Below are 27221 nucleotides of genomic sequence, written 5' to 3'. Positions count from 1 at the left end.
CTCTTTGCCGGTGGACTTTTGGTGGCAGATGGGCAGGGGGATGCACACACTGTGGTGACACAGAGGTGGATGAGGAAAAGACTTCCTTTGAAGTCCACTACCTTAGGGTGCAAGGTCAATCTGTGGCATGTTGCTGGGTCCTCCACATTGGTTGACACTGAATGTCTCAACAACAACTAGAAGAATCACATTAAAATGTTGTGCAGATAAACATGATGCGCAGATGATTAATTAAAATGATGTTGGTGATCTGTTGACTTTTCCTCTTACTATGCAGTTGACATTTCTTCTTCTTTTTTTGCCAAAGCTCAGCCTCACAGAGCCGCTCGCATCTTGTTTAGTTCTCCCTTCTGTCCCGCCTCCTCCTCTACTCGTCAGAAATCCCAAGTCCTCTTGTTTTCCAGGTATTCGCTTCCTTTATATTGTTTTTCCGTCACACCTTGTGGTCGGATGTTTTCTTGTAGTGGAGATAAGCAGGCCAGCGTGAGCTCATGTCTTGCTACATCAGACTGCAGAGTATTGAGGGGCCGGCTTCGTGTCCTGATGGCCTGCTGAGCCACATAAATCAAACACATGCACACGCACGGACAGAAAGAAAGAGATTAAAAAGATATCTGTGAGAGATTGACTACCCTGTTGCCTTGTAAACTAGAACTGCCAAAAGGTTAAAAAAAATAACATACTAGTGTGTATACGTACCTGTGCAGTAGTCTGGTATCAACAATCCCTGTGTAGACCTTGAATGAGTAATCGCTCGCTTCCAGAGCGACACACACACATAATTTATGACGTAGTTTACTATCTGAACATTATTCTTGAGATGGACTTGAGGACTTAACCTTAGAGTAATGTCTAAAATGATGCATACACAAATTGCGCTCCTACATTATTGTGTGCCTCAAGGTTTATCACATCTTACAAAATCTCATCAGGCAAAGCAATTTGTACTTAACTGGATGTGCATTATTTGGAGATTGCCACATCCACTAAATAGAGATTAAAATGAGATTTACAAATGAATTTTGCTGATAAATTTTTTTTGTAATTTTCTCGGATGTTTAATCCACAAGGTCAGTGCTTCCCACAAGCCCCCGTGTGTCACCCATATCAATTCTGTAATTCATATTCCTCCCGCACCATTTTTTTCATATTTATATCAGATACACTACCTGCTCCAGTCATTATCTCTCACAGGACATGGATTACAAAAGGCTTTGGGATTTGATGTGTGTTCTTAAATTGTGTGTTTCTGATCATTTTTAAGGTTTTCAACCATGTTTTTTTAACCGACCAGCTGCACCGAACACCTCTGGTGTCTTTATGCACATTGCCTCGACAATGATTTTATTTTGGCGAGATTTTGTTTTCATCTGTGATAACAAATGTTCTTTGTTGAGATATCAACCCACCGTCCCATTTTCATTTACCACTTCTGATGTAGCAAAGATTAGACTCTGTCGCCAAATGGTTTAGTTAATGGTTTCATTCTCGTGCATCATTGAGATATCAAACCCCCGCGTTTCCTTTTCATTGTAGCAAAGGAGATTACAATCTGTTGCCAAATAGTTCCGGACTTGTTTTGTGGATCAGACTGAATGTCATATTAGATAAAGAGGTATCGATCCCTGAAGTGGCAAATGTTTTCTAAATGTAGGGCTATGCGCAGTAGTGTATATGTGACACTGTTGTTACCTCTTTCTTTTTTAGGCATCAGAACAATTATTTTGCAGGCAGATAATTAAATGACATTAATTTCAACAATGCATCGTGGAATGCAAAAATGCAGTCCAAGCTCTTCATTAAGTCAGTGAAGTGGATTTTTGAGATGAGCATAAGACATGAGTCAGTGTCAGTTTGTGGAAAGATATTAAATCAACTTGTTCATGAGGAATTTATTTTTGTTTGATTATTTCAAATCACTGCTAATGATTCAATATTGATATTTGTGCTCTTTGTAAGTCACCCATTCTATTTTTGCTTTGCAAATAAGCCACATAGTTAATGTTAAAATCACTTTTTTTCTGTAAACTCTCAGTGATACTTTTCAACTTATCAGTTTCTATTTCATAACAAGCTCATCATTTATTCAAATGTAAGGAGACATGAAAGAAAATGTTTCATGTCTCCTTCGAGTTCTGTGAGTTTGTGTAAAATTTGCTCAAATTAGTGTTCTCACTAATATTATGCAGCAACTTGCTCAGCTGAAAGTTTTAACAGATCTGTGTTTCAATCATTTGAACTCAGTCATCTGCTTTCTTTCTGTCTTTTGTTAGTGTTATTTAAGTTACGGTGAGGAACTTGTAATAGTTTATGAAATGATGCTTTTAGAAAGTTGAGGAAAATATAATCAGTAGAGATAAAGTTCCCTCCACCAGGCAATACAGCTTTAGTTGTATTGTGTTCCACTTGTAAATCTTGATTTTGAAGAGCGTGTATTGCATGTGTTCACAGTGCATATATGTTGTGTCTTATTTGTAACAGCTTAGGGAAAGGTTTGCTCAATCAAATCAAAATCAAAACTCTATATTTTAAAATTGGATGACTAGATGTCTCAGTTTCTTCTTATTGGAAAAGGTTGAGGTGGTGCAGCAGTAGAGGCCAGAGAAGAAACATCCACACTGCATTTTATTTTGCAGAATTCTCCAAACACATTTTTTTGATGGAAGCAGCAGCTTGTACACAGTGTCTGGTAAATTTAGCTTTGGCTACTCTCCTATAGTAAATTGACACTGGATGAATTTGATATAAGTGTTACGTTTCAATCACCAGCTAATTGGGAAAGTCCAGGGGGTCTGTGAACAGCTATACCAAGACAACAAACAAAAGTGTAAATAAAGAGTGGGCGGCTGGTGGTTGTATTGACTTGAGGGTGTATTGGCAAAGCTAACAGAGTGTTTAGATTGTTGTGTTTGTGGGTTAATTTGCCCCAAGAGACCGAGCCAACTTTAATGAGACAATCTGAAAAGCTTCGTCGTCCTTTCCGAGTCACTCGTAAAGGCCTCTGGAAAGGGCGATAGCTTAGAAATGTGAAAGAAAAGTCCCTGTAGACGCTGTGGAGAAGGTGTGAGGATTCAGAGACAACATCAAATTTTAGATTCATATGTTTGGGATAAAAGATGGAGAGAACAATATCGTCATGACAATTATGTCCATTTTTGTCTCAAAAAGTATAACATTCACTCAAGTAGGGTACAATTGTAAGTACTTGTACTTGACTTTAATTAATGCAATTCTTTTCTTTTTCTCCACATTTGGAATATGAATAAATAGTGTCGTCTTCACTCTTCATATTTACAGCGTATTTGTTATAATGCATATTCAAATCTGCAATCAACATACAAAATGCGATGCAGTGTTATACAGTCAATTTAAGTAACCACTAGTACTGTGCATAAGATAACTACAATTAGCTTCACATAGTCCAGCTACAACATTACAATTCTACTCACATCAAACATAATCATCCAATATTATGATAGTATAATAATATAATAAGTATAATATTAGCACTGAGAACAAGTACATTCTGCCTGCTGTAAATTTTGCTTTTACTTAATTACATATAGTACAGTTTTAAATACAGTATTTTTATTTGTAATGGAGTATTTTATGCAGTTTTACTGCAGCTTTCAATAAGGTAAAATATCTGATTATGTCCTACTCTATACTGATCTTATTAAAACACCTTAAAGGTTCACTATCACAATTTCCCCCCTAAAACATTTTACCCGTTACTCTTCGTGATAGTCATGCAAATAGTTTCTTTTTGCTTTTTCAGTTTTTTGTTTTTACCAAAGAAATATTTGTGATAGTTACTTGTTAAAAGACACTTTGAAAATAGTATATATTATTTCATGTGTCATTTCTAAACAGCAATGAAAGAGTGAGTTGCAGAACAGCTGGTTGGTTTATTTTTACGTGTATTTCCCCCTGTGAATACTTTTCTTTCCAGTGCTGTAAGGGCAGAAATCCGATTGCTAGAAGTTAGTATTTGCTTTCTGAAAGCTTCAGAGTGGAAGACGCATAATGTCATTACTGATTCAGTCAGCAGAGGGGGTTGTCAGGAAGGATGGAGGGAGTAGAGGAGGAAGAGAAGGAGGCCGCAAAAAAACAAAACTCTGCTAAAATTAAAAAAAATGCCTCAAAATGAAATAAAGATGAGTGCTCCAGTGAGCCACAGACTGAATATAAAAGACAACTCTGTGAAATATACATGTCTGGTAGGAGAGTTGGGTAGAATGCTAAGCTCCAAACTCTACCTGTATCCCACAATACCGTCCCTGATCCTGAGCCTGTTCATCACAGAACATTTAAAGATCAATCCAACCACTGTGATTTGTTCAATGGAGCGGTTTCCTGCTCACCTAGGCAACAAGAGACAGGAAGACATAAAAGAGAAGAGACCATCTCCCATATTTAATAAGATTTTGTGTTATTTTTCCCCCGTCTGTAATGCCTTTATTATTGCAGATTAGCTTAGTGGTGAAAGGTATTGATTGTGAGCCAGAGCGCCAACTGGGACTGAAGAGAAGGAAACAGAGATGTAGGGTGTGGGCCGTTACCAGCAGGGGATTTGTTTAAAAAAAATATGTTCTGTCTCACATCTTGTCAGGTGTTTTTTTCCAACGTACTACAGTTAAACGAGGGGGTGCTTTTATTTAAATAAATCAAAGCAGTCATACTTCAGTCCCTGAAAAACATACCTTAAGGACATTTTTGTTGTAAGACTCGGCATGTGGAGGGAATCTAACTGTAACAATATGTGTGTGGTGCATGTAGCAATATGAAACAGTCAATGCTAGAAAAAAGTTATTCTGTATATGTAATATAATTATGAGGCAGGCTGAGAGAGAGGCAAAACAGAGAAAGTAATTATATTGTGAGTATCAAAGAAAAAAGAGTTCCATATGGATCTATCAATATAGAACTGATGTACATAACCGTTCTTCTGCTCATTTAATCCCACTTACACCCATATCTACTACAATAGGATATTTAATTGTTTTATTCTTTCCATGAGCAAAAATAATGAATTGCTGAACGAAATAAAAGCAAGAAAGGAAAGATATATGAAGATGATGAGTGAGTGATTGTGTTAGTGTTCCTATTCTTAGCCGGTGCAGTGGGGAAGCAGGACTAATGATGCTTCCTGACCTTAATGCCTAGCCCTCAAGGTCAGCCTTCCACTGATGCATCGCGGGCAAGGTGTCCTGGACCGCTGAAGAGTACTGCCAGATCGAGTTTGTTGTTGTTTTCTGTGACTTTGCCACATAATCTATCATTGTTCTTCCTGAAAGAGGACCAGATGCAATCACAGAACAAGCAATTTACTCAGCAGTGCAGCTCTGAAGAGGAACTACCAGCACTTGTTCAAGTCACATACATGATTTTTCAGAGTTTTTACAAGTTATGTACTGATCATTTCATGCTAATGGAAAACAAAAATGTAAGAGAGACAAAAGGGGCAGAGCAATGTGGGGTTTAACTTAATGGCTAACTTTACTCGTCCAATCATGAGCATTTTCTCCAAATCCTTCTGCAAATCCGGCAGCCAAATTAGAAAAAGGAAAAGGGATTCAGAGGAATAAGAGTGAGAAGCTAATGCAGAGGAAGATGGAAATGGGAGGACGGCTAAATGTTGACTGGAGGGAAGGAGAGTCAGCCTGTCTCACTTGCTTGGATCATTAATTTGTGTTCTAATTAGCAGGAATGCCACAGTTGGAATGTGACGCCCGCGTAAGGACGAGCAGCGGACAAGTGTGTGTGTGTGTCCTGTGTCTGTGACCTGCCCTGGCTGCAAGTCTCCTAGCTTGTTAGAAATGACAGATTGGCGCTCTCCTGCACCCGCCACCCACAAGGCCAACCCCACTCCCCGACCCAACCCACCCATCTGCTCTGGAAGCATGCCAGATCCTTAGACCCTTCTTGTGTTATTACACCGGGTGGGCGTTTGTCAGTCAGTTCAGTTTTGTCTTGTTTTTCTGTAGGTCTGCTTGGACCAGTGGGGGACCTAAAGAAAATGATTCTCATGCTTTTGTCGCATTCACCAAATTTCGCTCCAAAGCACGGCTGGTTTTGTTGACAGAAGGTGTTTCATCAAATATTGGCCAAACAGAGGCTGTGCAACACAATGTTGTTGACATCTTTTGGGAAAACAAGTTTGTTCACTTAAGATGGATTCAAACTTGACAAAAAGATCAGGTAACAGCCGAGTGAAGCTGAAACTGGATGCACCCACTAACTGTCAGAAGACTTCTATGAAAGTGCTGGAATTGACTTCATAGGTCACTATTCATTTCCTGAGTTTTCTCACTCATTGTGGATAAGCTGCTACAGACAAGCTTTTCATCAGCTGTCACATGATTTTTAAAGACCCAGACGGTGCAGTGAGCCTTTGCCTCCCCAGGGCCTGAAAACATTCATTTAGATAGTGCCAATATCCAATCTTCCAATATGTTTCTTCTGGACATATCTTTAAGGAAAAAACGAGGGAGAGAAATGTATCTGTGTTGATATCCTTTGGTCAGTGACATCACATTTATAAAGGCTGTATGTGTGCGTGGGCTCTGGCGTGTGCTTCAGTGTGTGTGTGTGTGTGTGTGTGTGTGTGTGTGTGTGTGTGTGTGTGTGTGTGTGTGTGTGTGTGTGTGTGTGTGTGTGTGTGTTTACTGAAGCTATTGCAGTTAAGCATCTAGCCCAGGGACAGAGGAGCACTGCCCCACACGGTAATTGAACCACAGATCCTGCTGGACTATTAGTCACAAGTCTGGGTCTGTCCAGAGCCTTTTATCGCTGTTGAATCAACACAAGCAGTGTGACTGAGCGCAGGTCAGTAATACAAATGTAACTATCATATCAGTGCCACAATTTTCCTTTCTATACAAATATTCCGCTACATGTTCCCTTTATCGGAGAAACAACTGCGAGAGGTTTTCATTTAGCAGAAGTCAGATAAGTTAGGTTTGGCTAATGTATCAATGAGAGGACAACATTAGTTTTGACCTATTTGTTTAAATTGAGGAATGTATTGAGAATACATATTACAATTTCTTATTACATGAATATCATGTTTAAAGGTCTTGAACATAGACTGTTTAAAAGAAGTGAATGTAGTCCCTGTGAGGTCACACATTTGTTTATGTGATGCTTTATGGTCTATTTCACTCTAAATGGGACCGTAATTACTAAATGAGCATAATGCTGTATCGAAGACTTGAGACTAGCGATTGAGACCATTAGAATGTTTACGGAGGTAAAAATCAAGTGAGAAGTTGGGTCCTTTTTATCGTAGACTTTCATACAATCGGACATCCTTTTGCAACCAGAGGAGTCGCCCCCTGATCTGTAAAATGTCCTGCTCAGTTAATTTCTTGATCACAACTCTAGTATAACCCAGTTAAAGGTGTCTCTAATAAATATGTGTGAACCTAAAAACACTATCATTTTGGGTTTGTTAAACATCAATATCAATATCGTATTGATATTGACATAACAATATGGGTTATTCTCAACTGCCCACTGTAGGTAATGTTGCAATTCAGTTAGCAGGAGGGGTCTATGTCATTATTGGATTTTTGGGATGTTTTCAACTCAAGCTAAAACAATTAGTACAATTTTCAACCCATCCGTTTAGATTTTTTTGCCTCGTTCCAGCATCTCAACTGTGAATATTTGCAGCTTGTATATTTATTTTGTGATAATTAACTAAATATCTTTAGGTGGACCGTTAATTATCATATCATTATTTCCTGGAATGTTATAGACCAAAAGATGAATGCTCTATTTACATGGATTCAGGCAGAAGGTACAATGATGGCAAACAAGATCATGTTAGTGGGCGAGAACGAAACGGTAAATTAAGTGGGTATTGTTAATGGTGGTAGATTAACCAAAGTAAAAAATATTTTTTTACAACCACAGCTTGCTAAGACCGAAGAAAGGGATTTAAGTTTGCGACAGAATATTAAGAGAAAGCTGCATTTTATAGCTACATGCATATGTAGAATAATTACATACAATATTAGACACAAATGAATTTGACTTAAAATACTTTATTCTAGCAACATGCCGTCCTGTCATTCCTTCAGATGTTTAGTTGTTTTTCCCGTCTACATAATTCTATGTGAATGCAGCAATATAATAATGTAATAATCTTCAGATTACTCAGTTATTTATGAATAACACAAATAAAATAATCATTAGTTGAAGCCCTGTTTTCATCCCTGTGATAAAGTAAATACATTTTCAGAATATAATTCACTGATTTCCACATTTGAAGAATAGGCTTTAGCATTGACACCACATGTGTGTATGATGCATGTGGGCATCTGTCGTCAAGGATGATTTCCGTGTGTGTGTGTGTGTGTGTGTGTGTATGTGTGCACATCTGGGTGTTGACAATGACCGAGTGATGAGCCACCGGGCAGCAACCAGCAGGTGAGATGACCTGAGCTGAAACAAAGCGTCTGTCCCATCAGGTGGAGATGGAGCGAAAGAGGAATACTGCTGTCCTCCGTAATGTTTTCGGCCTGATGGAAAGACAGCAGGCAGGCAGACAGGCGGGCCAGAGAGATATAGGCCTACTTACACCAACAGATAGCGTGACACAAATAACCGTAGTGGACACAATTGTCTGTGGAAAGACAATCATGTGTTTCTCTTATCTGTTCATATCTACTCTGATATTGGGTCTCGGAGTGTGAAACCAAGTCGAATGATGGAAAGACACCGTCTCTGGAGGAGGGCGAGCGAAGAGAAGAGAGGGAGGCAGTGTGTGAATGAATATGTGCGACAGGTCTGGATGAGCAGAGACGCTGGCGGCCTCTCTCGCTTTCTTTTTGTCCGTTGCTGCCGCTGTCTCTCTCTTTTGAAATATCATTACTGCTCTATTCGACTCCTCTTCATCTCCGGAGTGGAAGTTTTCTATTAAGCCCAGTACATACTAAGCAGTCATTGGATTGATTAGGTTTCCATCTCCAGCATACCCCCATCTTGCTGCTCGTACTGAGGAACAGAATGAGAGCAGGGCCGCTGGTCAGCACTCTGCGTCCAGATGGTGGATGTGAAAGATCCCAGTTAGGGGTCCCAGTGCTGCGTCCTTGAAGCTGGGTGATTTATACACCGGCAAAGGCATCCAAAAGGCAGTAGAGGAGAAAACTTGCCATATATTGTGCGCTCGAATGTGTACGTGTTGTCTTATCTTCATCTATCTTATCTATCGTGTTATTTCCAGCTCCTTTTAATCAAATTACTTGCACAGAATAAAGCAGAGCTAATCTCGTGCTTTCTATGCAAATGATATTACAGGACCGCTGTCGCTGCAGCCTCAGTAGCAGGTGTGTATTTCAGCGTGTGTGCATAACCTTGACGTGAAAGGGGAATGCCACCGTGTCCTGCTGCCAGGCCCTCTGAGGGGATTTATTCATTGGCACCTCCTACTGTTTTCTCTCCAATTAACTCTGCCATCAGCCCCGGTGAAGACAGTGTGCCCCAAACTGGAGAGCCGCGCATCTCCTCACAGGTTTGAGCTTTGAACCCCACACGGCCCCACTTGGCTAAGCTCCCAAAAGCATAGAGAGCATCCCTTACAGCAGGGAAGCAGCAGAAATGGAAACGCTTAGTCTTTTCATCTTTGTCTAATCATCCTTTTACATCCAGAAAGTCTGCTGACTCCCAAATCAGGGAGACAGACTGGGAGGCCTGGGTCCTGGCAGCAATATGCAAGGAAAGTGGGAAGGAAGGACGAATGGAGGGATGAAGTTAAAGGTGCATCTTTTAACGGTGTATGACTTTGGAGAGGAGGAATGGAAGGGAGGAGGGATGGAAGGGTGTGTGGATGTAGGAAGGATGCACCTTAGGAAGGAATGGATCAAGTGTGAGGATGATGTTGTGAATGAGTTGTTGGAGAAAAGGAGGCTAAAAAAAAAATGTTGGACTGAGAGAGCGATGGATTAGGAAAGAGAAAATAATTACGGAAGAAAAAATCAGGAGCCCGTCTTAATGTTAAAGTCATGCATGATTGGAACGACAAAGATGTAGAAGGAAGCAGGATGAGGAAAATCATGAAGAAAAAAAAATGAGGGATGGAATACAGATCAGAGATGGAGTAAAGGAAGGATGAAGTAAATGAGGGGTGAAGGAAGACAAACAAAGGCAGATTAAAATTAAAAAATAAATTAAATGGGTTGTAGGCAGTGAGACCGCAGGCAGGTAAAAAAAAAGAGAAAAGGGAAGCAAAGGAAAAAGAGCAGGTCTTTATTATGGTGAGTAACTCTGACACGCTCGCGTTGCGCCCAGCGCCAGTCCATCCGTCATCCGGCTCTCCTACTGATGAGCACTGGAAACAAATGTGAGGAAGCCAGGCTTTATTTTGCCGCCTGGGTGACTTGTCGGAGTCGTCACAGACCCATGTGTCCCATGTATCCCTCACCAACTGACGTCTCGCAGGCTCAGTTTCACCCGCTGGGAATCTCTGCCTCTTTCTTCCCTCCTTCTTTCCATCTCGTCTAGTCATTATGCAGATAGTTCCGGGGGAGGGGCGGGGTGGTTCTTCCTCTTCTTTACCATTCCCCTGTGTTTATTTGATTCTTTATTCATCTCAAATGTTTCTGCTGTTTATCTGTTTGCGTAGTTTGTGTGTGTATATGCGCTCGATAAGTTGCTCAACACAGAGGGCATCAATCACTGTCACTTAGCCGCTCTGCACGTCGCTCATGCTGCCAGAGCCTGAGCACCCTGCACCTCCTCCGAACCTGCTCAGTCAAACCTTGATGAATTTCAAACTAGTTCAATACATAAATCTATGAGAGAGAAAGGAGCGAAGAGGTAGGGGGGTGTTGTGGGTGATGAGGACAAGTGCTTTTGTGCTTTTGCAATCTGAGTCAAATATATGTTTACCCATTTACAAATGAGCAATTCAGTAGCGCAACGGCAGTTTTCATATTCCCCACACCCATAGCAGCCTGCCTGGCTGCCGGCCCCCTCAGACTTCTGCAACAGTTATTTAGATGAATGATTAAAGTTCAGGCACAGCCAGCGAGAGTCTCACCACTCTTGTTTAAGGAAGAATGGGATAGCTGTCATCTTTTGATGCATTGCCTGCCATCCCGCATGCAAACGAGACACCCTCAATCCACCAATGCCTCCCCGCTCCGCCGTCCCTCCCTTGCTCTGCGGCGGGTCCCCAAAGAGTTGCCTTGGGTGATTGATCAGGAGCCGTGGCATCACTGGAGACATGTGGGAAGTCTGCCCACCCAGCCAGCCAGGCAAAAACACTCCGGCATGCTGATCTGATGTGATCAGTAAGATAAGAGGAACAAGGGAGGACTCCTGCACACAGTTGATCTATGGCCACTAAAGTCAGGCTCCTGAGAACAAAATCTTCTAATGACTTTAAAGATAAAGCAAACTGCAGTTTGTATTCACCGCCTCTCTTGTCCACCTTTCAGCAGACGGCGTAGAGAGATGTGAGAGAAACCATGGGGCGTTGGCTGTGTTTTCACAGTCCTGTTTGGTAACTGGTTCTAAAACACAGATTAAAGGGTGAGCCACAATTTGTAATTTTATTTTCTATTTTATACATTTTGTTTTGTTTTGATAGAGAAGTGTCTCTTAGTTTTTTCATTGATTCTGATATTCTGCAGTAATAGTGTTATGTTCTACATAATTACCAATGTAGATATTTAAACAAAATATGTGACTTAATTGTTAGGACCTGATCAGACAGAGCATTTAGCAGTTTTCAGGGTTTTTTTGGGCTAGGCAACCACCGTATGAGCCACCCAAACAATTATCTGCACGCTGCCTAACAATTAGATTAGATTAGATATTCCTTTATTAGTCCCCCAGTGGGGAAATTTCAGGATTACAGCAGCAAACAGGTTAAAGTGCACAGTACAGTACAGTTTACATTAATGAAAACAACTAACCCGACATCTCAAGTACCACACTGATTTGCCAGATCATGGTAACTACTTTTGGTCATGTAGTTCCAGAACATGTCACCACAATGAGAACAATATCTAAGCACTTTTCCAATCTGATTTTTCGTTTCAACTCTTTCGCTGCTGAAAAAACGCAAGACGCATTGAGCTAAAAAGGCGCTCAGCAACGCAAAAGCATGCAAAAAGCTTTCCTCTCATTGAAAACAATCACCCAATCCTGTATCTTGCACCTTTGAATGAAATGAAATGAATGTCAATGATTATAGAGTTAAAGTGCATTTTATCTTTCAATGAGAGTGGCCACAGGCATTACTCTATGCCCTAAGGACACCAATCCCGCCACAAGGTGTCAGCTACTGTTTTAATTCTATCAATATCCCTCATAGTGACCAACATTAACCATATGTAGATAAATACACCAAAGCCTGACTGATCTTCCGAAAAGGTTGTTGGTACATTTTGATTTCTTAATTTCTTAGTTTCTTGAGACTTAAGTTCGGCTGTAACATTTTGGATTCATGTTTTCTCTGATTTGGCTCCAGCAGTACATGACTGAAAACTCCCACTCACAACGTTGGCACTGAATGTGTGCTTATGTGGCAGTGATTCCTGCTCAGGGGTTAATTGTGCAGTCTCCTCTTAATATCTTATAGCTCCACAATCCCACCCTGTTTTTACAACAGGTGGTGTTGAAGAGAGCGATATAGTTGTTTAGGGGAGTCAATCTATGTGAGTATATGCACCTTCCGCCTAGAGAAAATCCTCGTTTGTGTAAACATTCCTGGCAAATAAACGGTTTCTGATTCTGATTCTGATTACATGACCTCACTTTATCGCCTCGTGCTTTAGAGGCAGTATTCATTTCATCCTCCGAACTGCAAGTGTTTGGTTGTGGCCGTTACTTTTATATTTGTGATTCACTGCATGGTAATACTAATGTGCACTAGAGTAGTTTTCTTGCTTGGTCCAGGGCTTTAAATCTGCATTGTGACATGAAACAACGGTTTCTCGACTAAAAAGCAATTGAGCCAATTAGCACAGCAGTGGGGCTTATCAATTAGCCGATAAGCACCAGGGGGTGGGTCCATCATCGTTGTCAAGTTGCTGTGAAGCGACTTCAAGCTGTGCGCTGTCGACGGCATGTTGTCTTAATATTACCCACCATTGTAGTTTGTTTTTATTTTTCTCTGCTCTACTCATAAAGCCCCAGCAAAACCAGTGGGTATATCATGCATCTGCGTCGAATTAAAATGACATATATGTGGTCCTCTAGTGATTGTTAATTTAGGAAAATCACAAATCAATAGATTGGACACAATGTGAGACTGAAGATGGAAAATTAGTTGACAATTCTGTCTGATATCAGGTAAGTGGTTTACGAGTGGGATAGTTGACAGGAGTTTATGATGCAAAGACAGTTTAAAACATAACTGCATTGATCTTAATGAGTAAAAGTAAAAAGGAGTGGTAGATTGTAGCAAAGATGGGGAAGTTTTAAGGAATAGTTTGACATTTTGGGAAATAAACTTACTTGCTTTTTTTTTTACTATGATTTAGATGAGATGATCGAAAACACAGTCATGTTTATCCTTAAACGCTTAAGCCAGACTAGAAACAGCTAGCCGAGTGTTTGTTGTCCCTTTAAGAAGTTTTCTGCTCCAAAACACATTACCCATAAATTCTTTGTATATGCTCCATTGTTTTTGTATGGATTAAACAAACAAGATTTAATCTGTTGATTTGTGGGTTTTAAATGTGCTGATAGGATGTTTTCTGCAATATAGTGCTGCAGGAATGAGTCCTAAAATAATTTTTTTAACTTATATTCCCTTATCTCACTGCTTTTTTTAATGGATTTTTGTTTAAATACCTGCAATAGGGTCTGTGGTTAACACACAATTAAGAAGTTTTAATGTTTTGTTGTACGGCATAATGAAGAAAAAATACCATTGGCTTTTTGTTGAAAGAGCACGATGCTAACTACAAAAATATGTCATCCAGCACTCTATCGTGCAACTGTGCTAAGCTAAGCTAACCAGCTGCTGGCTGTAGCGTTATGCTTATGTTTACCGGAAAGAGTTGTGACTATCTTCTCATCTCACTCTTGACAAGAAAGCAAAATGGTGTGTTTCCCAAAATGGCGTGTTATAGCTTTCAATACATGACAGTCTTTGTGCATGATGGGGCCAATGGTGTATTATAGTGACTTTTAGCAAGGTGGTAGATTGTCTTTGTAATAGTAAAGGTAAACATAAATCCTGTAAAGCAGTATATTGTGTCCCCAACCTGTACAACCTCTGCCTCCACTGGATTTCTGTTGCAGACTTCCTTTCGTCTGGTTGCCTTTTGTTGCTTGATTAGAGATGGTGATAGACAAAAAATATAATATTTTCCAAAATAAATCATGAGTTCAATTTAAGACCTGCTAATTGTTACGTAAAACCTTTAAAAGTACCAAAGCAAAGAAGAAAGGAAAATTGTCTTGAAGGTTTGTATTGCGAAAATGTCGAATTTCTTACTACATGTGTTACCTTGCACGCCAACCAGGGATTTCTACAGTTCCCTCTCAGTCCAATCTTAGTGGCATCTGCAATATTGTGCAATATTGCCTGCATATAACACTTAAGCTAGCACACAATACCTTCATAAATCCTCTTATCCAGACTTTAGATGGCAGAGAGTACTGTCTCACTTCTTTCTCTCTTGCTTGTTCCCCAAACAACTCCAATGAAGCTGTATTTGCTCTATATCCTACAAGATGTTGACCTATACAGAAAGTACATATTCTTGAAACTTTTGCTCATGATCAACCAGCATACTTTTTACATTTTGCCTGATACATTGGAAAAACTTTAACAAAAAAATATTTCAGAGCAGAACTGGTCTTCTCAAAACAATATTACAGATATTACTTCTCAAGAAACCTCTGATTATTCTCTATGGGGTGAAGTGATTCTCATTTTTGTCTTATTGCACTCATAATCTCACTGTGTGTCGTATATATATTGTCTTTTTACCTTTTCTCTCTTTCTTTGCACTTTCCCCTCACATTGTTTTACACACTTCTTTGCTTTCTCTACACTCGTCCTCTTATTCGTTTTCTTCTTCTCCCTTACTGTGTTATCTGTCTCGGCTCCATTTCCTTGCTCCCTGATACTCCCTGACTCAGTAGCTTTCATTTTCATGATAATCCAGCGACACCACTGGACTGCGAAATCGCTTTTACTGCTTTTTCTTTTTCTTCTTTTCCCTCTCTCTCACTCTCTGTCTGTCCCCCTTTCTCTCCATTTTGCCCCTACTGGTTTATCTTTTTTCCTCCTGGCTTTATTTTGCTTTTTGTAATTAAATGTCATTTTCAGTTCTCAGATTTTTTAGGAAGAAGGAAGAAGAGTTTTTTTTTCATTATTATATGATCGTCGTCACTACTGGTAGAATTGAACATGTCTCAGTCATAGTACCACTCTACCAACACATCTACACTACCAACTCCTAGATATGTTTAATTCAGCATTCTCTGACTTATTTGCCTCACACATTTATTTAATTGTTTCAGCAGCAATGAGTACATTGTCAAATTATGAAATGTCCTTTCACCAAATCTTCTGGAGGTCGTTACCCGTCCCCCGAAGGTGAGCCGGGACACCCTGCCCTGTTGTAGATGTCCTGCTGTTTGATTCTGTTTGGTCACCTGTTGAAGACTTGCCTGTCTGTTGCCGACTGAAGGCTTTCAGATATCCAAGTCTGCCTTTTCCAGGCGATGTGCAAATCCAATTTTGGCCCTATTCCAGGTGGTAATCCACTTGAAGCTGTTAAATAACTGTACAATAACAATCAGTTAGCTATTGCAACAGCTATCAAGATGAATCACGTTTATGGAATACAAGCCAGATTACTTTTTAGCATCCTTGCTGCTTCCTGCGGATGGTGCACCAATCCACCTGTTGACCTTGAACTCTATTTTACCTTCAGCTGTCACCATGACTCCGTGATCCTTGAACTCCTTCACTTGGGGCAGCTGAACATTGATTTAGAGGTGCTGACCCTCGTCTCAACTGCTTCACACTTGACTGCTAAAAACTGCCCCAGCGTGCACCGGACGTCACAGCCCAGTGAAGCCAACATAACTGCATCATGGGGGAAAAGCAGAGATGACGTCCTGTAGAGATTAAATTATAGCTAAATAATCATCTTTTCCCCAGTCACTGTAAGGCTTTCAGGATCTTAGTATTATTAATAGTGGTGGAAGATGTACTCAAAAGTAGTAATACCACAGTGTAGAAATACTCTGTTAGAAGTAAAAACATTCAAAATGTTACAAAGTAAACAGTTCTAAATACACTTAAAGTACAAAAAGTAATCAGTATACAGAATAGTGCATTTCAGAATAATATTGTATAATAATAATATGATATTCTCATTATTTATGCATTCATTTTTTCATCCCTCTAATGTTTCTAAAGGTGCAGCTTTGTATCCTGCTTTAATCTATAACAATACATTATTTATTTATTTAGTTGATTATATTCTGTATTAATATTATCAATTTGCAAGGTAACAAGTAAATAATGTTGCCAAAAAAATGTAGTGAAGTAAAATATATAGCAGTAGAGTAGCATAAAATGGAGATACTCCGTTACAGTACAAGTACCTCAAAATTTAACTTAAGAGTAGAAGATTTATTTAGTTGCTTTTCCCCACTGATTATCTAAATATCCAACATGGAAATGATATAGCTGAAATAACAGTCATTGAGATTACAGGGTTTTACAACACAACTCATGCCTCATATCAATGGTGTAGTTCAAAATAAAAGTCCTCTTTGAAGTTCAGAGCTATAGTAAGATGTACTTTTCTTACTTTAAGATGTTCGGCTTTTCCACCGTCAGTTTGAACAGATTAATGGCATTTGGGAGCGTTTAAGGTAAACAGTGACTTCAAAGTAACACCTGATGTGCATTCAACATCTCATCCTGAAGGTGCGTCCTCTCACTGCTTATTAATAGTTTTGCAGCCTGTCTTACTTCTCTCGAGGAACTATGAGGTTAACCTGAAAAATGTGAAAGAACAAAATCCATTTCTGCTTCTAATCACAACAAGCAGTAAAGCAGTAAAAGTCAGTAGCTGGCATCAGAGTCTGTGGTTTGTAGAGTGGTGGGAGTGGAACTGTACATTTGACTCTTCTCTGTGACAGCAGATCAATGCAGCCTGGAGCACAGATATAAATGAATTGATTGTCACCAATAAAACTCCAATTAAACAAAGAAACAAGCCCGGGAGAGAGAGCTCTGAGACAAGCAGCTTTCATTTTCTCATCAGTCCTTCTGAGGGGGAAGGATCGGAGGGCGGGAGGCAAGAAAGGAAGTCAAATGTGTGTTGGGGAGCCGGTAAGCAAAGTCCATTCCCTCTGAATACTCTCGCTATCGAGGCGGTGTGGAAGTTATGGATGAAGGGGAGGGAGAGCGAACTGGCTGACGGAGGATCAGATACCCGATAGACAGAGAGAGTGTGAAAGAAAGGGAGAGCAGAGGTGCTACCATTGATCCAAAGCTTCCTTAATGATGAAAAGAGATCTTAATTGTGGTGGCATGTGATATGCCAGGTTTCAGCAGTCAATTCTATAGCTCATCTGACCTTCTCTTATTTAATACGCTTGTGTGAATTACTTTACAGCTCAGTCTTCTTTCTCTATCTCTCTCTAAGCCCTTCTATTTCTGCCGGTATTTGTGCCTATACTTGTTTCTGTCTTTATAGTCTGAGCTACACTCATAATCTCCTCATTGAACATTTCCTACATTTCATTCTTGCATGTACTTCCAGGTAGGTTATAGGCGTCCCATCTGCAGCAACTAAAGATGCATTTTTGCTCATATGAACTTCCAAATGAAGTTACAGATGATTAATGTTCCCTGTTCCTAGAAAATGTACAAGATCTCCTTACTCTCTCTCCGCTCCTCATCTCACTTCTCCGCTAATAACATTTTCTTCACTATCTCCCTCTATCTCCTAAGCTCTGTAATCTGATTGTTCTTTCTATGATTGTGCTGTTATTGAGTTTTGCTGTATCATACATATGTATAAGTCCACCACTATGCTTATTCCATCGCATGCTACCAAACAGGAATCTCAATCCTACATGGAGGAAAACAATAATGCCATGTTGATGTGTGTTCAGCTTCACAACCCAAGGCATCACCCCCAAGTCAAGTTTTCCTTTACCGTTATGTAGTCACTGTAGTGGTTTTAATGGATTAAAAGTCACACAACCCTGAGATGGTTTGTCTCTGTTAATGGTGCTGTTTTTCATGGCACGGTTGGTTCATATCGAATGTGATCAAATAAATTGGAAAGGATTCATCGGATTCAGATAACAAGCCATGCTGGCGTTCTGTCAGCAGTGTCAAGAACTGGATGGATTGACATGAAACTTTGGACAGAGATTCCCCAGAAGATAAATCCTAAAGACCTCCATGATCTCCTGATTGTTCCTCTAGAACCACCATGAGGTTTTCTTTTGAGTGAGATGCCGTAAGAGTAATTGAATGGTTTGCCTTTAAATTTGGTACAAACAAGCATGTGAATAATGTTTTATATAGAAGCTTTATATGGCTGGAGGCATTATGTTTTTGGGCTGTCCATCCGACCACATGTCCCCCAACTTCTAGTTCATCCAGTACTTATGTTTATGACGAAATACCTGCAAGACTAATGACATTTTCATTTGTTTGTTATGGGGATTTTTGCATTAAAAGCACCGCTGTCACTAAGTACAGTCTCACAAAGGCGCAAGCGAACATGAATGACCTAATCGGAGACAAAACATCTGTGAAGAATGCCTAATTTACATAAAATCTTTGGTTTATCCCACTGTAATTACAATATATACTTGACCATAAATGGTCAATTTAAATAGTATAGCAAGTACCCTTTTCTGGTATTCATTATGTTTGCATGTTTAAAATGAAAACAAAATGAGATAATGTGGTTATCATTACAAAGGTGGCAGACCTTCTGTTTCCTAAAAAAGCCTCTTCCCTTGAAGTTACACACAGCCTTTTTATGCAATTGAAACTGTATTTACTCTGATACTATGTTCTTACCTGCTAATGTACTTCATGAAGACTTTATGAAACATAAATAAGACTAAATTGATACATGAGATTGCAGATTGTAAAAACATACATTTGAAGTAATGCACATGCTAATATATGCTTTTCCCAGAATTGCAGTATATTTATATGCAAGTAACTATTGTAAATTGAATAGACGCATGTATGGGTTTAACATATTCTCTCTCGTTGAGTTGCTCAGTGTGTATGTATAGTGTATCTACTGTGTACACCCTGGGGCTTTCGAGGCTCTTTAACATCCCCAGCAACATTCCTTTGGCTGAGAATTACGCGTATTGTAACCTAACTGAATAGAGGCTGAGGGGGAAGAAAAGCATGAAGCTGTATTTTTCAAACCGTCAATCTCTCGCCAGTTGCGGCAGCCTGATGTGACCTTAGAGCAAACATCCGCTGTTTTGCAAAAAAGTCTATAGCATATGGATTTCATGTCAAGAAAAGATATCTGATATTTCTTCTAACAAATCCTCACCCTTTAAATGGATTTACTGTCCAGCACAAAAAATATTTCATATTTATGCTAATAGAAAGTCCATCTATTCATTGGTTTCTGTTGGCATTTTATTACTTTCGTGCCACAGAAGAAGAAGCCTTCTCTCCATACTCATCTTTTTCCACTCAATCGATGTTTATTAAAGTTGCTGACTGTGTACAGTTGCTTTTCCCCCTCAAAAAGACCCGTGCCGACCTCAAACCCCTTCACAAAATAAGTTTTGAGCTTCATACAGTTGACCCAGAAGGTTAGGTTGAGGTTCCTAGCGTGATGTTGGCGCTGAAGATTGTTAAGGATTATGATGATGGTGCTAGTTCGAGCTCCGTGCCATCAGCAAGAGAAATGATTAGGACTGCACCAGCAGTGTTAGTCTGACAGATGGCAACACATGGAGCTAGCTGACAGCACTGCTGACAGTGCATTCACAGGAAGTCCCTATCTTGCATGCGCTGTACACACTGTTTGTTGCTGTACATATTGGGGTGTTTTTCTGCCATCAACTGTGGCTTATTCCTACCTGTCAGTGCCAAAGTCGGCTCACATCACCAATTCACCAGCTTAAAATTGCAAGACCACTGCATAGGCTTCCTGTCACGACACCAAAGGGAGTTGAGGTCTGTTAAAAATCTTCAGTGGGTCATTATCCCAGTCACTGGTCATTTATCAACACCTGTCGTTTTTTGGTAATTCATTCCTTCTATAGTCAATAAACTTTCAGTTATTTTCCCCTCAATCAATCTACTTAGAAATCAGCTCTGCGGGCATGTTAATGAATAGCCAACAGACATAGATACATTAATTGAACGACTGAATACATTAGGAGCTGTATTGAGCGCTGCACTGTTGCCTCTGCGAATAGTAATATGGAGTTATTATTAGGTTCAGTGATTGATGAAAGATGAGGAGCGCTTTGGCACAAACCTGTCGGTTCCACTGCCCTCGATAAGAATGAAGGGAGACAAAAACTGTCCTTGCATGAGAAGACACAAAGATCTGATCCTGTACTTGTTTTGAAATGCTGTTTTCATTAGTTTTTTGGTTTGTTTATCCACTCGAACAGTTTATAACTCTATCCAAATGCATCCTCAGGGGAAGCACATGTAACCCCTCCGAATAGCTGTAATACTTCTCGCTGTCACTTCATGACAGCTTTGAGCTTTAAGTTTGCATGTGTGCGAATGCGCCTGTGTGTTCCAGTGTGTGTGTTTTAAAGTGCGCTCATATATGCATATGGGTGGTAGCATGGCAGTGATGTGATTGATGAGACATGAAAGAGAGCAGAGGAAAACTTCTAGTCAATCAGCCCCGTGAATAACCACCTAGGCTGTGGATTAAAGGCAGAATGCTGTCTGAACTAACAAAGGCTCACATCCATTACCTTACATGCAGAGTTGTTTTTCTCTCCGGAGCAACACTGACAACAAAATTAAAGTCTGTTAACAAAAATAGATGGTTTTGTTTTCTTGAATTCAAGAGATGAAACATAAAACATCCAACAACTTGGATGCTCGGGAAAGTAAAAATCACGAGAGGTAAAAAAAAGAGGAGTGACCTATACAACACTTCGGATTATGATAATGTATGTGAAACGAAATGTGACATTGCTTTTTTGTCCAGTTTAAAGATCAAATTGAATGTACATTTCTGAATAACTGATGTCTTCAGCGTGGCTTAGAGGTTGTAGATTGCTGGTTCAACTTCCAGTACTGAGAGCAGTGTATTCTGGCTTTGTAAGGGCTAGTATTACATGTACCGTATATTGCCAACGAGTAATGTGCCCTTAAGCAAAGTGCAGAACCCTTTAAATGCTCCATGATGCTGCACTGTGGCTAATGCGGCACACACGTTGCCAGGATAAAGACAGATATGAACCCCGAATTGGTAACCCTCAACTGGGCCGGTTTCCCCGCCTGATTGGTTGTCATTTGATGTTCATTCTAATGTCTCAAACAATCGGCAATCTGGCATTTTAATATAATTTAAACTAGTGCCAGTTTGTTTTAACAAGTTGTATTGTACAAGTTGTGGCTAACTGTAGTGTTGACAAAACATATAAATGGAGATTAAACTAAAACAGCTGATGCTTTTTCCACTGCAGAATGTGAAAATTGAAATTGAATAGTCCTTGGCCTGTTGTCAATAACATTTTCTTCTTCTTCTGTCTTTTGTCTTTCTTTCCTCCAGGTCCAAGGGTTGGAGAAGCAGGTGGAATTCTCAGAACTGGGCCCAGTGGGGTCTGTGATGAAGACACTTCCGTATGGCATGGGTGGAGGCCCAGTGGGAGGATCAACAGGGGGAGTGGTTAAGCCTCCGTACCAAACCCGGGTCTTCTCCACTTCAATTGACCAAACACCCATGAAATCCAAGCCACCCACCTACAGTTTCTTTAACCCATACGACTCCTCCCGGAACCAGTCCCTGCTCCTGGACCAGACAGGATACCGCTCTAAGCGCAAGCCTTCACTAAAGACATCCCAGAAGACCAAGAAGATCTTCGGCTGGGGAGACTTCTACTTCAACGTCAAGACCATGAAGTTCAGCTTGTTGGTGACAGGGAAGATTGTGGACCACATCAATGGGACGTTCACTGTTTACTTCCGCCACAACTCGTCTAGCCTGGGGAACGTGTCGGTCAGTATCGTGCCACCCACCAAAGTGGTGGAGTTTGAAGTCCTCCAGCATATGCACCCTCACACCCAGCAGGACGTCCAGATCCAGGAGCGCCAGCAGACCACCATTGACCCAAAGGAGACAAAAACCTTTAACTGTCGGGTGGAGTATGAGAAAACCAACAGATCCAAGAAGCCCAAACCCTGCCTGTACGACCCTTCTCAGACCTGCTTCACGGAGCACACCCAGTCCCACGCTGCCTGGCTCTGTGCCAAACCCTTCAAGGTGATCTGCATCTTCATCTCTTTCTTCAGCATCGATTACAAGCTGGTTCAAAAAGTGTGTCCGGACTACAACTTCCAAAGTGAGCACCCTTACTTGGGATAAAAAAGGAGACAATGTTAATGACGATGATGATTATAATGATAATGATGGAAATCATAGTCATATTGATTACGATGAAGAAGCAGGGGACAGTTTTTTGCCTCTAAACTGCTGTGAATTGTGGATTTAAATCAAGTATAATCGAGTTATGGATGGTTAGGATTGGCTGATTTCTCTGACTTATTTTCCAACTTTGTATTTGTTAACTTCTGTTTTCGTCTGCTTTTTTCTGTAAATAATGTACTCAACCTCAGCACACTTATTGTTTTTAGATATTTGTTTCTCAGTGTTATTACTTTTTGCAGTTGGAGAATTCGGTTGAAAACAGCTGGAATCATCAGTATTATGCCCTCCGAGTACAAAAGGAGCCTCTGAGGCGGCTGTGCTGTGCCCTCACTGTATGGCAGACATACAGTAATCTTATGGTAGACTGACTGTTAATCATCCTCTCAGCTCTACATTTCCCTGGATTATAAGAGAGTTATATGTATGAGAAATGCTATGCTGGATATGCATACAATATACTGTATGAAAAAGCACATTAAAATCTCTTAAACTGTCTGTCTTTTACTGGGTGAATGTTTTTGTTCAGAGCTACAAGCACAATTGAAGGGCACAAGCTGTGCAGCATATTCATGTTATCTAACTCAGCAAGGACACTATTATGAATTAAGTTACATTTTACTCTGATTGGGAGCTCATGCCAAAGCTCTTTGTGAAGATATGTAATTTTAATTTTCTGAAACATATTGAAGGGGAGAATTGAATTATAACTTGAAAACCAACCGTGAAACATTCTTAAAATGATGATAACTCCTTTTGAGGGAGTTGGTGTGTACAGTAATTGAATCCTAGGGAGGCAACTGATATGCTTTTAATTACATTCACCCTGAAACTGAAAAGAAAAATAATTATTGTATTGGAGGCAATATGACTGACATATTTTGTTTGTTTGATTGTGCAAGCAAAGGAAGTATTGCACATTTGAGCAAGCAAAAACCACCAGGTGGCTTTTTCAAAATGTATTGACTGCTGTATTACTGTTATAATCTCAGCTACTTAGAACTATTTACTTCATCATTGTTTTCTTTATTACAAAAATAGGAATTTATGGGAAAATTAATCAGGCTAGTCTCATCATTGCTATATATATAAATACATTCATCCAGATTAGAGGAACAAAAACTGAAAACAGATCAACTCACCCACCTCTTTCTTGATTAGATTAAGCGCCTCCACTTTGCAACTTTCTCAGACTGTTTCTCATTTTCCTTGTTCCCAGACTCCCTTTTTTCTCTCTCAACACAGCCTGCTGGGTCTTTGCTCTCCACACTTTTGATCCGACTATAATGGTGCTCAAAATGTCTCATTTCTTCTTTCTTGAGAAAACATACAGTCGATGCTATTTAAATCTTTATATCACTCAGGCTCGATAGCCTATTATGCTTTTGATCAATGACATTGAAATGGAGGTCCAGGGAAGTCGTTGTATTTCACACAAGTTGCTGTGGATAGTTGGGACACAGAGATTGATGGAGTCGCCGCAACCCAGATTCTCCAGAGTTCCCCTCTTTGTGACACAGATTCTCTGCAGTGGGTTTGTGAAGAATCACTGCACTATGGTTGTGGACAGATGCTTATACTCCTTTGTGTGTGGCCGTATGTGTGTGTGTGTTTGTGTGTGTGTGTGTGTGTGTGTGTGTGTGTCTGACGCCGCCATTTTAATCCACTGAGATTACAGATACATGTAAAACGTGTAACCTCTTTTAACCTCTATTATGGGAAAATGTCAAAGCACGAGGCAACGCCAATCAGAAATAAAATATTACATTCAGAACATCATTTTCTATGATGCCAAATGTTTCATGTTTCCCCAAAATGTTCTTATCTTTAATTCATCCATTTTCTCCATGCCAGATTATTAAAGGCCGGCCAGAAGCTCCTATGCCAAACTTCATCTACTTGCTTTGTGGTCCTGTGGTCCTGATGGTGGTGCTACAGCAACCGTCTAAAGTGAAAAGAAAATCATTACAAATCAGCCGTACGTGCCAGCACTGTACAACTTTCATCAAAATGTATGAACAGAAAGGGTTAATACTGTATGTTGTCTTGATGAAGTTCACAAATTCTCAGAACTTGGTCTTCATAACAATTTTTTTTTACATTTGTTTTAAATCTGCCCGAAGGTGATTGTCTAAATCATAGGTCCAATCCCAATCTCCACCCTTACCAACCCTGTCTCCTAAAAATTACATTCCCCCAGAACTAATACGCATTCCCAATTACGTTTGATCAGAAACGTATCTCCTCCCTGATTATGTTTGTGTTTGACGTATTACACATACGTTGATTATACACGTATAGGTTGATTAAACACGTATGTTGATTATACACATATTTTTGTTTTATTGTTTTTATCTTTGTGTTTGACGTATTGCAAATACGTTCATAATCGTGTGTTTGTGTTATTGTTTTCTTGCTTTATTTAAGCATATTTTTATTTTTAAACTCTGCAGAGGAAAAAGAAAAGAGGGGCGGGGTGAGGCCAGTGACAGCCGGCCAGTGACAGCCAGCCGGCCCGGGCCGGGCGGCCACCGCACCGGGAGCCTGAGAGTCGGCCGCACCGGGAGGCGAAGACCGCTTGCCCGCCGTTGTTAGGCCAGTCTTCAGACTGCTTGCACCGGGGCTCGGTCTTCAGGCGCTTGCCCTGATATGAATGTGTTCAGAACATTTCTGACCACATCCAAACATCTTAACTGTACTGGTCTTACAGAAATATTGTAATATGTCAAACACAACGTACTGTTACAGTTAAGATGTTTGGATGTGGTCAGAAATGTTCTGAACACATTCATATCAGTTAGTATTTTGAAAACCGGATGTTGGGTCCCGTGACTCCTTCCGCCCGTTTGAATATTTTTCACGTCAGATTCTGCACTTGATGTGACCACAGAGATCCGAGTGTCTGCTGATGATCGCAGTGGTTTACTGCACTAGATGGAGTTTATCACAAACTTTGGGCTGCATTCACAAACAACCCGACTCAGAGAAGACTGGAGCCGGCGCGAAGGAGGCTGTTACCGACGGCCTGACGGCGACGCCAAGCGTCTGAAGACCGAGCCCCGAGCCTCCCGGTGCGGCCGGTCCTCCCGGTGCTTGCCTCCCGGTGCGACCGACTCTAGGGCTCCCGGTGCAGCCGGCGCCGGGACCGGGCCGGCCGGCCGGCCGGCTCTCACTGACCGGCTGTCACTGGCCTCACCCCGCCCCTCTTTTCTTTTTTCTCCGCAGAGTTTAAAAATTAAAATATGCTTAAACAAAGCAAGAAAACAATAACACAAACACAAGATTATAAACGTATTTGTAATACGTCAAACACAAACATAAAAACAATAAAACAAAAATATGTGTATAATCAACATACATGTTTAATCAACCTATACATGTATAATCAACATATGTGTAATACGTCAAACACAAACATAATCAGGGAGGAGATACGTTTCTGATCAAATGTAATTGGGAATGCGTATTAGTTCTGGGGGAACGTAATTTTTAGGAGACAGGGTTGCCCTTACGGACTCTTGGACTTTGAGGTGCGCTCCCGCTAACTCCGTGAGGGTTTAGGGCTGTCGTTTGAGGGCTTTCTGGCAGATTTTGAGCCCTTTATGAACGCTTTCCGTAAATCAGCATTAGATGCCGACTTTGCCTCAGGGAATTACCCACAGTTCATAGCAATGTGACGTTAAACACGCAGTTACCAATTGTACACAACATGCTGTTATGTAGTCACGTGATATGTTGCAGCAAAGTGCTGTCCCATTAGGATTTACATCATGTCAAGCCCTCACAGTCTCTTACCACTTACCAGGTGACGTCAGTAAGTCCCTGAGGTTTCAGGGTTTGAAAGTTTAGGGGGGACATTGGGATTGGGCCATAGAGTGAAGCCACCTCTTGTTCCTCGCTTGAAAGGAAGCTCAATAGTATCATGACCTGCTCTTCATGTCAACGTTTTATGATTTCAATATGTGGCTGAAAAACATGAAAATACCAATACCAATTTGGGCGTTGTTCTGTGTTGATTAGAGACACATGATTTCAAAGATACTTGCCTTCATCTTCTTCCTTATTTCATCTTTCTCTCCTCCCCCTCCTCCTCCTCTTGCTCCTCCTCCTCCTCCTCCTCCTCTTCCTTCTTCTCCTCCTCCTTCTCCTTCTCCTCCTCCTCCTTCTTCTTGCTCTTCCTCAACATGTCCGATGTCGACTCGCTGCTGCACAGCAGCTGTGATTCATTTTTTGTTTTTATTTAGTATGCTTTAAATCCTTTTTTAATTAAATTGACAGATTATATCTGACGTGAAATGAGGGGAGGAGAGAGATGTGGTAGAACATGCAGCTGGACTCAAACCCCGGTTGACGGTGGGCACTTTAATCCCGAGGCCACCAAGGTACTCCACTTAAATCTACAGTACTTTGGTGAAAGAGAACTTGAAGCCTTTCTCAACATGCATTCGGCAGACGGGCAAAAACACCACGCATTACAGTTTAAACAGAAACCTGACTCAGGCAAGCAAAGTTTCTCATTATAAGGTTTTTTTAAGATTTAAAACCACACTTAATCTGAATTGTCTCGTGATGCTTTAGGAGGAAAACGGGGCACCATAGGAACAC

General features: G+C 40.5%; 1 protein-coding gene across 1 annotated transcript in view; it reads left to right on the top strand.

Annotated features, from left to right (window-relative positions):
• The window catches only part of nxph4 (neurexophilin 4), a gene marked incomplete at both ends in the record, with an annotated part of 40754 nt that extends 18198 nt beyond the window's left edge, over positions 1 to 22556 (top strand). Inside the window, one exon of the mRNA XM_079217731.1 lies at positions 21744 to 22556. Within this exon, the coding sequence (XP_079073857.1) occupies positions 21744 to 22556 (813 nt within the window). The remainder of the gene's footprint in view (positions 1 to 21743) is intronic.
• Positions 22557 to 27221: the final 4665 nt, after the last annotated feature.

The sequence above is a fragment of the Taurulus bubalis genome (genome assembly GCF_910589615.1).
Source record: "Taurulus bubalis genome assembly, chromosome: 5".
Classification (NCBI taxonomy): domain Eukaryota; kingdom Metazoa; phylum Chordata; class Actinopteri; order Perciformes; family Cottidae; genus Taurulus; species Taurulus bubalis.
Note: the sequence above shows the minus strand (reverse complement) of the source record. Positions and strands in the feature narration are given on the sequence as shown.